Source organism: Sus scrofa, chromosome 6 (assembly GCF_054392235.1).
Source record: "Sus scrofa isolate SSC_HxYL_T2T_F1_AM1 chromosome 6, Sscrofa_HxYL_maternal_Yorkshire_Landrace_v2.0, whole genome shotgun sequence".
NCBI lineage: Eukaryota > Metazoa > Chordata > Mammalia > Artiodactyla > Suidae > Sus > Sus scrofa.
Window position 1 is genome coordinate 108,381,036 of NC_139388.1, and position 16,242 is coordinate 108,397,277.

Here is a 16,242-nt window from a genome sequence, read left to right on the forward strand (position 1 = left end):
ATACAAATATACTCTTGCTTTCAAGCCCAGATTCCTCCCTAATTCCAAGTCTTTTCTTCTTGAACCTTCCTATCCTTTGTAAGACAGCATGCTCAAAAGTATGCTGCCCACATTATTGAAAAAAGTAAATGCATAACCAATATTTGAAGATTATCAAATATAACCAGCTCAAAAAGAAAAGAATTAGAATAAAGTCAAATCATCTTACTTTAATTAAAAAGTAAAAGCTTTTATGCTTTTGAGGCTCAATATATGTTAGCTGATCAAGAGTTGGTAGGAAAACATCAGTTAATCAACTGATCAGGTTATTTATCATCTACCAACCATATCCATTATGAAGAAATCACATTTAAATATCTTACTTAAGTATTTCTTATCCCATTCAGCAACCTTAGGAGACCAAATGCTTTTTATCAACTGCTTGCCCTCTGCCATGATGATGTATATCCATTAACAAGTATCTTACTGACATACTAGCACAGCAATCTACATGAAAATGCTAATAAAAAATGTGTTTATTTCAAAAATTATGTACATACATATTAATTGTTCATATATCCTTCAATAGGAATATTTACAGAACTTTCTAAGAAACAAGTGTAAACTGTAAGAAAAAAGAATAAGCTGACAATTGTCACCTTTTCATGCAGGAAAAATTACTTTTAGGAATAAGTACTCAATAGCTACAGATATTGAAAAAGGTATGATCAAGAAAATAATACCTGATACAAAATATTATTTACTGTACCATTTCATGCTGACTTATCTTCTCTCTGGCTAAAACAACTGCAAATATCTCATTTTAAAAAGTCAAACAACTTTACATAAAATATTTTAAAGCTGTTAAAGAATATTTGTATAAAGACTCAATAAAATACCAATGAGTAACAATAACAACTTACAGGTATTTCAATTTTTGCTTTAAGTGTCTGGTCTTTTTTAATATTCTGAACTTGAATTGCTGGTCCTGATAAAATACTGGTTCCAGAACTACTGCAATCCACAACATAGATTGGAAGGTTTGGAGCACCTAAAAACTATTGGAAGCACATAAAATAATTTAAGATCTCAATCAAATATAACAGATTAGTTAATAACTGTTATTTAAATTTTCAAATAATTCATTAAGCTACTTTCTGACTTTAAATTAGAAAATCCTAAATATAATTTACTAATATTCTAGATAATTTCTGAACAAAAAAAGTAAATTTATAAAATTCTAAGTAAAATTTGTCATTTTGGAAGAAAAACCAACTTCCTCAACCTCTATTCTTTTTTTACTTTATTTGAGTTTTCCTTTCCTTTTTCGGTATTTTACTCATATTCATTTATCCATCCATCCCCAATACTGAAGGATATTTTCATCATTTTACTCATAAATTAAGTATTTCACCTGAAATGAAGCAAATGGACCAAGAAAGCAGAGGGAAGGACTCTGTAGTCCAATACTTGGCATAGCTGGCATCTTTATTGACTGAGGGATGCTGAAACCACAGGCAGTGAGATACCCCACTAGTTTCTCCATGGAGTAATCATTACATAATCTAGATGCCATATAAGGTTTACTACAGAGGAGCCAAAAGATATAGAGATTTCCATTAAGTACTATGGGACTCAAAGTAAAATCTATACATTCTAATACAACAGCTTACCTTACAATGAACAATCAATTTTGGTTGTGCTGTTATATTCTCTGATTCATCCAAAACTTCCACCTGAAATGGGAAAGCTGTTCCATTTTCTATAACTAAAATTTCAGAATCAGGTTTCACTTTCAATCGACGAGGGGGACCTACCAGAATATTATATAATGAAATAGAGATTCAAGCTTCTAAAACTGAAATGTTAAAATAACAAAAGACACAGCTTTTAACATTTCAAGTTTCTTAATATATTTTAAATAATGCCAAGAAATAAAATGTTTAAACATTTCTAGCCCCCAAAATACATAGATTCTATACATGATTAGAGTTGTCTCAACTGAATAAATGTTTGGTCTATACTTAGTTTTATGCAAAAAGCTAAGACACAGTGATAAGTTATGCTAGAAATCACCACTACACGTAAAATCTTAAAAAGATTCTGGAAAAAGGTATTCAAGAATAAAAGTAAGGAGGAGTTCCCATGGTGCTGCAACGGGTGGTGTCTCTGGAGCACTGGGGATGCAGGTTCAATCCCCAGCCTGGCACAGTTCTGGTTAAGGATCCAGCATTGCCACAACTGCTGCACAAGTCGCAACTGAAGCTCAGATCTGATCCTAGGCCCAGGAACTCCATACACTTCGGGGAGGCCAAAAAAAAAAAAAAAAAAAAAAACAAAACACCAACCCTCCATGAGCAAGAATAAAAGTAAAAGTTTATTAAACTACTTTCTATTTTTGCTTTTTAGGGCTGCACCTGTGGCATATGGATGTTTCTAGGCTAGAGGTCAAATCAAAGATACAGCTGCCAGCCTACATCACAGCTACAGCCACAAAGGATCCAAGCTGCGTTTGCGACCTACACCACAGCTCACAGCAACACCAGATCCTTAATCCACTGAGTGAGGCCAGGGATCAAACCTGCAACCTCAGGGTTCCTAGTCAGATTCGTTTCTGCTGCATCACGACGGGAACTCCTTAAATTACTTTCTTATATATTTGTAATTCAAGTTTACAACAAACAGTTATGGAAACATTTATTTTAATTTATAATAATATTAATTAATAATTTTTTACTGTATGCCAAGCAATGTGTTATGTTTAAACACTACTCTCATAATCCTTACAATTATCTTAATCAAGAATGTAATATTATTATATTCATTTTATGGATGAGGAAACTGGGATCCAGGGAGATTAAGTAAGTATTCTGTCCAGGTCACATGGCTACTAGGTGGCAGATTCGGGTTAAGTCCCAATTTGTAATCTGAAACCTCTTAACCATTATCGCTACATAGTCTCGCTTCCTACTTTACTACCTTTGCTCTCAAATTCCAAAAAAAATGTCAGAACCATCTGGTTAATAAGAATTTCACTTGAGTGGATTTGAGCAATCTATATTTTAGCCAACTTCTTACAATAAAAGCATTATAAGTGTTAACATATAACAATTTTTTTCTTATACTAACGGGCCAGTTATTATTCTTTATCAATTCATGCCTGAGGGAAAGCTCAAACAATATGAATTTGTTAAAGGACACAGCAAATATGTTTCTTTTCAGTGAAAGCATTTGAAAAGGTCATATATGGACATAGATATGATGGGGTATTGTTAATATCAGAGCTAAAACTTACAAACCAAGTGCTGTTCTAGGTGTTTTACAAGGACATGTACTTCTCACTCTGCACAGCATTGTGTTAATGAGAACTCATGCATAGTGGAACTGTATCCTCCATTCAGTTACCACCAAATCATGCAAAATCAGGGCTGCCTATCTGAACTTATTCAATCCTCACAAAAACCCTGTGAAAGTAGGTATTATCTTATTTTACTCATGAGGAAACTAGTAACAGGACAAGTATACCTTAATGGTAAGTGTCAGAACTTAGATTCGAACCCAAAAGGGCTAATGCCTGAATATACCCTTTGAACCTCCACAGGGCATTTTTGGCCCTGTGTAATGCTACTATAACTTCATGTTCAATTTGATAAATCATTATTTAAATTAACAACATAAAAGCCTAAGAGACTTTAATTATTTTTCTTTTTTTGCTTCCCCTCCCCCCTTTTTAGGGCTGCACTCGCAGCATATGGAGGTTCCTAGGCTAAGGGTCAAACCACAGCTACAGCCACCAGCCTACATCACAGACACAGCAACGGGGAATCTGAGCCACGTCTTCGACCTACACCACAGCTCATGGCAATGCTGGATCCTTAACCCACTGAGTAAGGTCAGGGATAGAACCCAAAACCTCATGGTTCCTGGTCCGATCTATGTTCACTGCACCACAACAGGAACTCCAAGACTTGAATTCTTAAAATATGGAATACTTACAGTTATATCAGAAAATGATAGATCCAGTTTTAACATAGCATAATTTGCATAATCCCTCAGCATAGTTCTCCAATATACTTTCAATAGTCATATTTCCCCTTTAAGATGATTTTTTGAACTGCATCTAGTCTTCCTAAATGTTTTCCTACTTTTTAACTGGTCATTTTCTGCCAGTGCTATATTTGGCATTCAAATGTATTTTTAAGATTTATATCATAACCAAACCAAAAAACATTTAACCTTTATAGGTGTCATTGTATTTTATCATAACAATGTTATTTAAAAGGTAAATATTAGGAATATTTCTTAAAGTATTATTACCTGGTAGTAATCTAATTTTCAAAATCTGTGTGTCTTCTTTTAAACCCGGCAGAGTAACTTTCAGATTAAAATTCTGTTAAAAAAATATTTTAATTAAATCTAAGTTCTAAATAAATACCACTTTGATTCCAACTTATGTTATTTTATTTTATTGGCCAGGCACACAGCATGCAGAAGTTCCCAACCAGGGATCAAACATGTGCCACAGCAGTGACCATGCCAAATCTTTACCCACTAGACCACCAGGGAATTCCAATTCTGACTTATTTTTTGCTTTTCATTTTCATACCATTATAGAAATCTACTCAGCAAGTTTACTTTGACTAAAATTATCATATAGATGAAAAAATAAATTTTTATTGCTTCTGTATAGACAACAGTCTTTTCTCTTTTCAAATTTAAAAGGCATAACCCTCTGAAAATTATTAGAATCAGGAGGGGATTATAAAAAATGTGAAAAGTAGTAAAGTGGAAAAAAACCTAAACATTTATCTAAATATAATGTGGTGTTCTGGTTTAGATCCTGGAATAGAAAAATACTAGTGGAAAATCTGGGGAAATGTTAATTAAAGTCTGTAGTTTTGTTAATAGTGTTTTATCAATGTTAATTTCTCAATATGAATAAATATGTAATAGGTATATGAGATGTTAGCAGAGGAAGCTGAGTGATGTATATATGTGAACTCTATACCATCTTTGCAACTCTTATGTAAAAAGTTACTTCAGAATTAAAAGTTATTTAGGCCTCTCAATATCTGCAATGGCACATACTCTCTCTCAATAAATCTACTTCTTCCCTTCTGCACTGAGACAGAATCTGAACTTCAGTCAGTCCTGAGACCACAAACTAAAGCCCCTACCCAGAAGGAGGACAGCAACCAGAGGCTGAGCACCAGATTCCTGGAGCACCGCCTGGCTGCCTCACCGCCAACCAATCAGAAGGAAGTCACACACCCTGTAGCCCTCACCCCAAATTTGCCTATAAAAACTTCCCCCAAATTATTGAGGAGTTTGGGTTTTGGGTGCCCTGCAATAAACCCCTCTCTGCTTCAAAAAAAAAACAAAAACAAAAACAAAAACAAAAAAACACAAACCTAAACTAAAAGTTGTTTAAACTCTAGAAATCTATTTAGGAAGCTTATCTTACTAAGTCAAATTTTCCATGAACTTCAAGTTCTTTTTCCATAGGAACTCCCTATTTTAAACATTTTGACAAGGAAAATTTTAAAATATATACTGAAGGTACTCATACCCTGGGGGGAGGCAGTAACATATTATTTAGGTTATGTTCCCTTTGGTCATACTAATCTATCAGTGGATTTACATACCAAATTAAAAAATTATCTTATTGGAGCTTATATCTTTATCATCTCTAACCTTATTCCTCCCAAAACACTTCCTTTATCTAAATACCAAACCTATTATGTCTACAGAAGTGAGCTAAAGTTTCTCATATTTTTGTTTTTATTCTAAGAAAAAGACTTAAAAATGGATGGAAAAAGGTTGGAGAAGAAAAAGAAAAAACATAGTATTAGATAACTGTAGGAAATGGTTTTGAATGTGAAAAGACTAGAATAAAAATGCAGGCAGTTGGAAATAATTCATAAATGTTTAACAAAACAGTAGCAAACACGCTGGTCTTTCTCAGAGATTTAAATGGTAATGGTAAGTTTTGGGTGACACAATCCTGATTAATTCCTAAGAACCTGGTGTTATTGTCATCTTGTCACAAAAATAGGTTATTCAATTTTAAATTTCAAATTTCATTCTTACCATGTAAGAAATAAACATGTATCTTAACACTTAGGTACAACACTTACCTTGCCTTGACAAGAGTTTACAGGGCCCTTAGCTGTAACGCCTTGAATTACGCAATTTGGTCCTTTGGTTATTTCTTCATAATGTAAAGATAAACCACTGGAAAAAATAAGTTACTTTTAAACTTTTCCTCCATAACCTACAAATAAGTTGCATTTGTGTTCCATTTTATCCTATATCATTCTTGTGCTTAATTCATTTTTCTAATAAGATAGTGTTTTTTAAAATAGGGAGAAATAAAGGAACAAAAGCAAACTCTCATCAATTTCTTCTAGAAAGAAAAATGATTCAAAAATATTGATAAGTGATACCCCTGGACCAATTAGTAAAGATACCAGGTAGGAAACAATCAAATGCTAGACAATGTATACAGGTCAAAGAAAATCAAACATCAAAATCAGTCAGCTTTAAGGATATCCTCAGACTTCCCCTGGATTCTTTCAAATCATTCACTCAGTGGGATTTTAGAGAATTTCTGGCACCTAATTAAACTAAATGGTTAATCAAATATAGCCTTGTGATAATGTAACATTGCTAGAATGTGTACTGAGAGCCTCTAATCTACTACCATGAGCAATGGGAGTAATTCCTAAATACCTTTAACCATCAGTGTCAACATTTTACACTGTCAAGGGGTAAAGTGAGAAAAGACCTAATTATTCTGAAGAATGGAACTGAAATATTTACAGATATTACCTGAATAAGTTACAAAAATTAAACGTCTTATGTGAAAAAAAAATTATAAAGTGGCATACAAGGTAAAATAAGCTCCCTGAGAAAGATGGACATTGACTGCCCACAAACATCTACTTTTACTAATATGAGAACAAAGGGATTCTTTTATTTACTATTTTTTTTAACATAAGTATAGTTGATTTAAGTGCTGTGTTACTTTCTGCTCTACAGCAAAGTGATTCAGTTATAAATATATACGCATTTTTTTATATTCTTTTATTTTTTAATTAAAAAATTTTTTTTGGCTAAACTTACAGCACATGGAAGTTCCCAGGCCAGAAATTGAATCCAGGTTGCAGCTGCCACCTATGAGGGCCACAGCTGTGGCAATGTTGGATCCTTAACCCACTGTACCAGGCCAGGGGTTGAACCCATGCTGTATCAGAGACAGCACTGGAACCTTAACCCCTGAGCCACAGCAGGAATGTCTTCATATTTTTTCCACTGTAGTTTATCTCAGAATATTGAATCAAATACTAGATAATGTATACAGGTCAAAGAAAATGAAACATCAAAATCTGTCAGCTTTAAGGATATCCTCAGACTTCCCCTGGATTCTTTCATCGTGGTGCAGCAGAAACGAATCCAACTAGGAACTATGAGGTTTCCAGTTTAATCCCTAGCTTTGCTCAGTGGGTTAAGGGTCCAGCGTTGTCATGAGCTGTGGTGTAGGTCGCAGATGCAGCTCAGATCCCCCTTTGCTGTGGCTGTGGTGTAGACTGGCAGCTGCAGCTCTGATTGGATCCCTAGCCTGGGAACCTCCATATGCCACGGGTGCAGCCCTAAAAAGCAAAAAAAAAAAAAAAAAAAAAAAAAAAAATTGAATAGATACTAGATATTCCCTGTGCTATACAGTAGGACCCTGTAATAGTTTGTCTTTTATTTACTATTAAAGGCAAAAATATGGGAGGAAAGGAAGACTCAACAATAACAATAAACTTATCCACTAGAAAAAAGGACACAGACAAGTGGCAAAAGATGTAGTATAGTCCCAACAAAAGTGAACCATGGAACAACAATGGAAAAAGCTGGAAACCAATATGTAACACAGAATTTCCAGGTATCACTAAGGAATTAGAGTTACCAGATACCTCTAGAAGTAGGGTCAAAATAGAAAGCCCCCCCCCCCAAAAAAAGACTGATAACAATTTAGATCCTCAGATCTCGCCTCTTCATCTCTGGCAGATGACTGTAAGATTATTCTCTGAAAAGGTTAAAGCAGAGAGCCTCTGAACCTGGAGACAAAAGATAAACTGAAAGAAAGGGCAAAGTTGAGAAAGTCTATCCACAATAAAGCAAAAACACAAAAAGATTTTTAAAAAGACAAAAAATTAAGAAAATCAGAGAACTAGATGAGAAAGTACATCAAATAAATAAGAATCCCAGAAAGATAAAACAGTGATGACAGGGGGTATAGAATGAAGTACTTCAAAAAATGAAGAGACCTATACGAAGCTGTATCATTATAAAATTTTGCTCTTTGAGATCCTATAAGCTTCTAGATGGAATATGTAGGAAACATTAAAAGGTAATTTAATCAAAAAAGGTTTAAATTTATTGGCAACAGTGGAAGCTAAAAGGCAAAAGTGGAGCAATGCTCTCATAATTTTGATAAAAAGTAGTGTCCAACATTCAATTCAATCAACCAAGGAGAAGTGAGACATTTTCAAAGCAACCATTTTATCTCACATCTATCCTTTCTTAAAAACTAGTAAAGGATGTGCTTCAGAGAAGGAGATGGACATGGGATTCTTTTAAAATTAGAAACCCAAGGGAGTTCCCATGATGGCTCAGCAGGTTACGAACCCGACTGGTATCCATGAGGATGAGGATTTGATCCCTGGCCTCACTCAGTGTGTTAAGGATCTGGTGTTGCCATGGCTATGGTACAGGCTGGCAGCTACAACTCCAATTCAACCCCTAGCCCGGGAACTTCCATATGCCAAGAAAGAAAAAAACAAACAAAAAACTGGAGAGCCATGAAAGGTTAAATGCTAAATAAAGTAAGCTACTTAATAATTTCATATATTCAAGAATATTCCCTCAGACACCCAAGAACCAACCCTTTGAAATTTAATTGTCAATAAAGGTAAACTCCTATCTTTCAGTTTTCTGGCTCTACCTTCCAATCAACTGACTTCAAACTGTAGAGCCTACATCCAGTCATAAACATACTCAGCAATTTTTCTTTTTTTGTCTTTTTAGGCAGCATATGAAGTTCCTGGGCTAGGGGTCGAATCAGAGCCGTAGCCACCAGCCTAAGCCAGAACCAGAGCAACGCAGGATCTGAGCCACATGTGCAACCGTGATCTATATGCCGCAGGTTGTGGCAACACTGGATCCTTAACCACTGAATGAGGCTAGGGATCGAACACACATCCTTGTGGATACTAGTCAGATTCTTAACCCACTAAGCCACAACCAGAACTCCTCATCAATTTTTCTTGAAAACATGAATGTGACATGTTATATTCACTATCCATATAACAGAGAAACTGTCAGTTATCAGTTTATCTGTGATAAGCATCACATTCTGATTTACTGTTTATTAATCAAAATATTGTTTTCTAGAGTTCTCTTGAGGCACAGTGAATTAGGGATCTGGTGTTGTCACTGCTGGGGTCCAGGTCGCTGCTGTGGCACACGTTTGATTCCTGGCCTGGGAAACTTCCACATGTCACAGGTGTGGCCAAAAAAAAAAAAAGTTTCCTTTCTCTTCTACCTTTATGAAGAAGTTTTCAAGATTTTTTTTTTTTTTTTTTGTCTTTTTGCCATTTCTTGGGCCGCTTCCCATGGCATATGGAAGTTCCCTCCTGTTCCTGCTCTATATGCAACATTGGCAATTTCATTCCTATTCCGAGAGAGAATCCTTTGCTAAGCAAGTAACCATAGTGATTAGGGGTCGAATAGGAGCTGTAGCTGCCAGCCTATGCCAGAACCACAGCAACGCAGGATCCAAGCCATGTCTGCGGTCTACACCACAGCTCACAGCAACGCTGAATCCTTAACCCACTGAGCAAGGCCAGGGATCGAACCTGCAACCTCATGGTTCCTAGTCGGATTCGTTAACCACTGCACCACAACGGGAACTCCCAGTTTGCAAGATTTATAGTAGGTTTTGTTTTTAATATATTTCCCCCAACATAAAAGACAAAGGGAATCCCCAGGATAAAGTGAAGGATGTTCACAGAAGGACAACTGTAATAAGCATAAGAACAACTGATCCATACAAGGGCACCTTACAAAACCCCTCGAGAGATGCCTCCAAGAATATAAAACTGATAGGCTATCTATGCACCAAGCATCTTGAAAAGAGACCAGACAACCGATAGGGAGTTAGGGTTTAATCTGTAGTAATTAGCAAAGAAAAAAAGTATAACATCAACAAAGCCGTGCAATAAAAAAAAAGTGATTAGCATTTACATAATTGTAATAAAGCTAGTACTAAATACTGACCAAGTCAAAATATAACTTTAATGAAGAATGCAGGAATAGGAAGGGGGCTTATTTGTAATTTAAGTGGCAACAAGAGAGAGTACCCTCATTTTCCAGAGCCAATTTTCAGAGATAATTTTCCAGAGATAATTTTCCAGAGCCATTTTCCAGAGATAATTCTTAAAAATGAAGAAGCAAGAAGTAGTAGCAATATAAAAGTTACTTAGGGAGTTTCCATTGTGGCACAGCGGAAACCAATCTGACTGAGAACCATGAGGTTGCGAGTTTGATCCCTGGCCTTGCTCAGTAGGTTAAGGATCTGGCGTTGCCCTGAGCTATGGTGTAGGTCACAGATGCGGATCGGATCTGGTGTTGCTGTGGCTCTGGTATAGGTCGGCGGCTACAGCTCTGATTAGACCCCTAGCCTGAGAACCTCCGTATGTAGCAGGTGCAGCCCTAAAAAGACAAAAAAAAAAAATAAATAAAATAAAAGTTACTTAGATCATGGCAGTAGGTACCAGAAGAGTCAGGTAAGAAAGCTGAAAGTGGTTCTGAGAAGTAGACTTTGGGTAGGGTGGAAACAGCAGGAGGAAAAGAAGCTACTCTTTTTTTATATCAGCCTTGTCAAACTATTTGATTCTTTAGGTTGCATGTGTAAATAATTATTTTTAAATTTAGATAACGCTGGAAAAAAAAAAAACCCCAACAAAGAAACCCACTCAGACAATGGTCTTACTTTTCTGAAGACAAATTCACATGGCCATGCCACCAAGATTTTTTTGTTCAAAATCTTTATTACCAGTATGTATGTGTGAGAGAGACTTCATGTGTAATGATGTCTTATTAAAGATAATTGATAATAGGTGTGGACTAATACACAAATATTTTCCATTTGTGACTGGACAAGATATTTTTAGTGTTTTATTTTTAACCAAAGATGTTTAAGTACTCAACTCTTCCAATATGGTTGGTTTAATATTCAAAAGAATTCAATGTATCAAAATCACTTTTTACACAAAAATCATTTTTCACAACTTAAGAGAATATTTATAAAAATTCATTTTGAATATTTTTTATAACTGTTTTGCTTTTTAGGAACTTAACCATAGCATAAATCTAGACCCTAAATTAACTATACTTCACTAGTCTGTGAGCTTCCAGAAGGCAAACACTATGCTCTTATTCACATCTATATATCCAGCTAGCAAATGCCTGGAATATAGTATATATGCAAAGGACTCAAAGAGTAAGCGATCACACAAAAGGAAAAAAGTACACAGCAACAACAAAAGAAAACATACATAAAAAGTGACCCCCAAAAGACAAATACAGCAGAATTTAGACAAATAAAAACTTCTCCCTAGGTACCTCAACAAGAGGTAATAGAAAACAATAAACATCCTCAATTATATCATTGGACACACTGTATAATTTTCTAAGAGCTATTTCTTAATAAAGCCAATCATATCACTGTAAAAGGCAAAATTTGCAAAAGCAAATTCTAAGGAAGAACCAAATTTCCATGGAAAGCATAAACTTTATTGGTATGGTTTTAAAAACAAACCCAAATAAATTTTATTAGCCGGTTAAAAACCCATCAGTAGGTAACCCCAAAGTTTAAATGGCCACAATTTAATAAAAGCGGTATTACCACCAGAACTGCCAGGAGACATCACACCATACTTGCAAAAAGAAATGGGAGTAAGACAAAGCTATCAGTCTCATCCAAATAATTTAAGGAGTAAATTCAACCTTACCAAGGCAATTTATATATAACACTGTAGTCACAGAGAATAGCCTGGAGCTAAATAAATCCCCCAGATATCATAAAATATCCATAGATTTTTTTTTTTTTTTTTTTTTTTTTTTGCTTTTAGGGCCGCACCTGCAGCATATGGAAGTTCCCAGGCCAGGAGTGAAATTGGAGCTGTAGCTGCCAGCCTACTCCACAGCCACAACAATGCACTACTAGACATTTTAAATAAGAAACCTGAAGTTAACCACATACAAATAATTTAAGCTAAAAAAAGAAAAGAATGAACACTTAGCAAATATGAAAAGTCAAATATGAATTGATTCTTCAAATTACCTTGCTTCAAAAACTGGCTGAATATCAGCTGATAGTTGACTAGTATGACCAAATTCATCCTGAAACTCCACAGGGATATTGAATGGGACTCCAACACGAAAAGGAGGATCCAAAAGGCCAAATGAAAATTTCTCTGGCTTACCCTCTTAATAAAAAGAAGTAAACATGAAAAGAAAATTCATTGGTCAGAAGATTCATTATAGGTAGAAATATCCATTATATGTGGGAAATTAAGACTGTGATAAAGATGGCATTTTAAATCTGTGTAAAATTTATATAAATCATATCTATAGTCCACTTGTGAAAATAATAGATCTTTATCTCATACCATGTATTAAAGTAAAATTCTAGAGACAGAAGATAGTTTTTTGGGTTTTGTCTTTTTTAGGGCTGCAGCACATGGGGGTTCCCAAGCTGGGGGGATCTAATCGGAGCTGTTGCTGCCGGCCTATGCCAGAGCCACAGCGACGCCAGATCTGAGTCGTGTCTGTGACCTATACCACAGCTCATAGCAAAGCAGGATCCTTAACCCACTGAGCGAGGCCAGGGATCGAATCCACAACCTCATGGTTCCTAGTCAGATTCTTTTCCCCTGCGCCACAACGGGAACTCCAGAAGATAGTTTTTGAACTGTGAATTACATGAATAAAGGAATATGTTTGTAATTTTACTGAAGGAAAAACTAAGGCAAAACACTACAGTCAATAACTATACAGGATATATTTGATAAAGTTTAAAACACTTTATTAGATACAAGAGAGAAGCTCTATATGAAAAAATATTTGCAACGTACAAAATAAAGGATATTCACAATACAATAAAACTTCCTATAAACAGCTATTCTCGAAGTATTGTATCTAGTCTAACAGTTTTAAGCCATCCCTTGCAAAATTATTAGAAATGCAAATTCAAGGGCTTGCCTCAACCCAATGAGTCAGAAACTGGCACTGAGGCCCAGCAGTCTCATTTTATTAAGCCCTGCAGGTAATTCAGATACAAACTCGAATTTCGAAGCAATAGCTTTACCCTGCTAAAATGGACATAGCAAAAGAAGAAACCTCCACAGACGACAGACAATGTCAAATAAAGGCCAGAAGAGGCATACAACCTAATAATTAAAGAAATAATCAAACCATCAACCAGGCTAAATCAATACATGATATAGGTTAGCCAGTAATGAACACAGGGAAACTGGAACTTTCAGTCTGTTAGTGAGGGCACCATGGCACAACTTTTTGGGAGGGCGATGTGACAATAAATATATCCAAAATGTTATAGCACATATACTTCTGGTTGGCAATTCTACTTCTTGCTATCTACCCTATAGAAATTCCAGCACATGTATACCAAGTATAGTTCTTTTCCATATAGAAATATGATTTGTAATAGCCAAAAAAAGGGAAATGCTCATCAAAGAAAACTGCATAAACTACAGCACATCCATACTATGGAATGTGCTTCACAACTGTTATTTAAAGAATGTGGTAGATTCGTATGTACAAAAAGGAGTACTCCCCAAGGTGGCCTTCTGATTAGAGAAGACAAGGTGATCACAGGCTAAAACCCCATAATAATATAACACTAAAGAAATTTTTTTAAAAAGAGGCCTAAACCTACAAAAACAATAAATAAGAAAATAGACCACAAAAACAGAATTTGAAAGCTGGAGGACTTATGGGCAAGTGTAACCAAACAGGAGAAAGACTCAACAAATAAAATCCTGGGAGTTCTGCTGTGGCTCAGTAGGTGAAGAATCAAACTAGTATCCATGAAGATGCAGGTTTGATCCCTGGCCTCACTCAGTGGTTTAAAGGATCCAGAGCTGCGGTGTAGGTCGCAGTTGCAGCTCAGATCTGGCATTGCTGTGGCTGTGGCACGGGCCAGCAGCTGCAGCTCTAATTCATCCCCTAGCCCAGGAGCTTCCAAATGCCGCAGGTGCGGCCCTAAAAATACCAAAAAAACCCTAAACAAACAAAAAAAGAAATAAAATCCTTAATTATCAACAAAGCAAATAGAAAGCCAATTTAATTCACATTATAAAACACTCAAAATCTCAAAAATGGCTGTATCAAATTGGAGTGAAGTTGAAATAAAAACTGAAGTCTATTTGAGAATTAGTTCTCCAGATGTCCACCCCTCAATCCAGGGAGCTAGTTAACTGCCTTCCTCATCTTCTAGCAAAAGATGGAAGGTTTCTTGTCTGGGGAAGTTAAGAGCAGGTGTTTTTTTTTTTCTTTTTTTTTTTTTTTTGTTTTTTGTTTTTTTTGGTTTTTTGCCATTTCTTGGGCTGCTCCTGCAGCATATGGAGGTTACCAGGCTAAGGGTCTAATTGGAGCTGTAGCTGCTGGCCTACACCAAAGCCACAGCAATGCAGGATCCGAGCCACGTCTGCAACCTACACCACAGCTCACAGCAACACCGGATCCTTAACCCACTGAGCGAGGCCAGGGATCGAACCCACAATCTCATGATTCCTAGTCGGATTCGTTAACCACTGAGCCACGATGGGAACTCCAAGAGCAGGTCTAAGGAGTAAGGGGCACAGCACTACTGAAAGTGACATAGTTTACTGAAAAATAGGAAAACTGAGTCAAAGATTAACACTGAATGTGAAACCTCCAACAATCTTCCCCAGTTCGGCTCCCAAAATGCTGGCATTCAAGTGTTTACATTTTACTCTGGCAAATCTGAACAGCAAAAGAGGGAAAAACCCTAAAATTCTCTAACAGTAATCTCCCCAAATGAAATAAAAGCTCTCACATCTTCTATTACTAAATGTGAGCAAATCGCTAGTTAATTAAAGAATGTTATGAAAGGCCCAGAGCAAATATTAAACAAAAAACAACATGGAGGAAACAGGCTATGAATAAAGTTTAAAAGCACCAAGAAAAAAATACCATTATTATTAATAGCTGCAGAGAACAGAGATACTGAATCCATGCGGGAGGAAGAGAATGCTTTGAAAAGGGAATAATTAGAGAATAAAAGATTTTAGAAAGTAAAAATAATAGCAGAAGGAAAACTTCAATAAATGTAAAACATCATGTTAGGGAAGTCTCATAAAGTCGAAAAATAAAACCAAAAGACAGAGAGCAGGAAAAACAATATTAGTACACCAGTCAAGAGGTCCAACATTTTAATAAGATGCTGAGAAAGAAAAAAAGAGTAGGAAACTGAAGTAATTCAAGAAAAATTCCTAGCGTTTAAAATTTTAGAAATTGGGATTCCCTCTGCTCCTTTGGACCCCCAATTATTCAAACATCAGGGAACTGCAGAAGAGGGGTGGAGGAGGTTAACATGAAAAGATCAGGAATTAGAGTAACTTTAGACTTTACCAGTAACAAGGTAAGCTAGAAAACAATGATGTTTTCAAAAATTTCTAAGAAATGATTATTAAGCAGAATTATAAAGCCATTCTAGACCAAGATGGTTATACAATAGGTCAAACATCTTCTATTAAATTATCTATTTCCGTTTTGATTTAAAATGCCACCTTTTGCATATGGAGTTATAAAATGGTGTTTTGCTTACCTTTAACAGAAAACTTAATTGCTTTAGATGGTAGTGGTCTTCCTGCATAAGTGTCTGCATTACTTTCATTCAATACAACTTGTAACTTCAATGTATAATTCCCCAACTTATGAATATTTTCTGGACAAATTAAGAAGAAATTAAAATTCAAGTAAACATAATACTGATATAATTTTTAACATTCCAAATAATAAACTCACCCATTTTTTTAAACCAGTAAGGCCATTTTCCTCCATGTTGACTAATATGTGAAATGATTTCTTTATTTCCACTTGAAGCTTAATAAAAGAAAAAAAAATTTATACCTTGAGAAACTGAATATAGAACATGAATAGAAA

General features: G+C 35.5%; 1 protein-coding gene across 2 annotated transcripts in view; it reads right to left on the reverse strand.

The window, feature by feature from the left end:
* SMCHD1 (structural maintenance of chromosomes flexible hinge domain containing 1) overlaps nt 1-16,242 on the reverse strand; it is a 162,817-nt gene that overhangs the window by 75,924 nt on the left and 70,651 nt on the right. For both annotated transcript variants that reach the window (XR_002345042.2, XM_021096137.2), the window contains exons 18-24: nt 16,105-16,182; nt 15,905-16,024; nt 12,374-12,518; nt 6,117-6,213; nt 4,297-4,369; nt 1,653-1,792; nt 903-1,037 (exon numbers count right to left, since the gene is read on the reverse strand). Coding sequence is in view for 1 of the 2 variants with exons in the window: in XM_021096137.2 (XP_020951796.1) it covers nt 903-1,037; nt 1,653-1,792; nt 4,297-4,369; nt 6,117-6,213; nt 12,374-12,518; nt 15,905-16,024; nt 16,105-16,182 (788 nt within the window). In the remaining variant the exon portion in view is untranslated. The remainder of the gene's footprint in view (nt 1-902; nt 1,038-1,652; nt 1,793-4,296; nt 4,370-6,116; nt 6,214-12,373; nt 12,519-15,904; nt 16,025-16,104; nt 16,183-16,242) is intronic.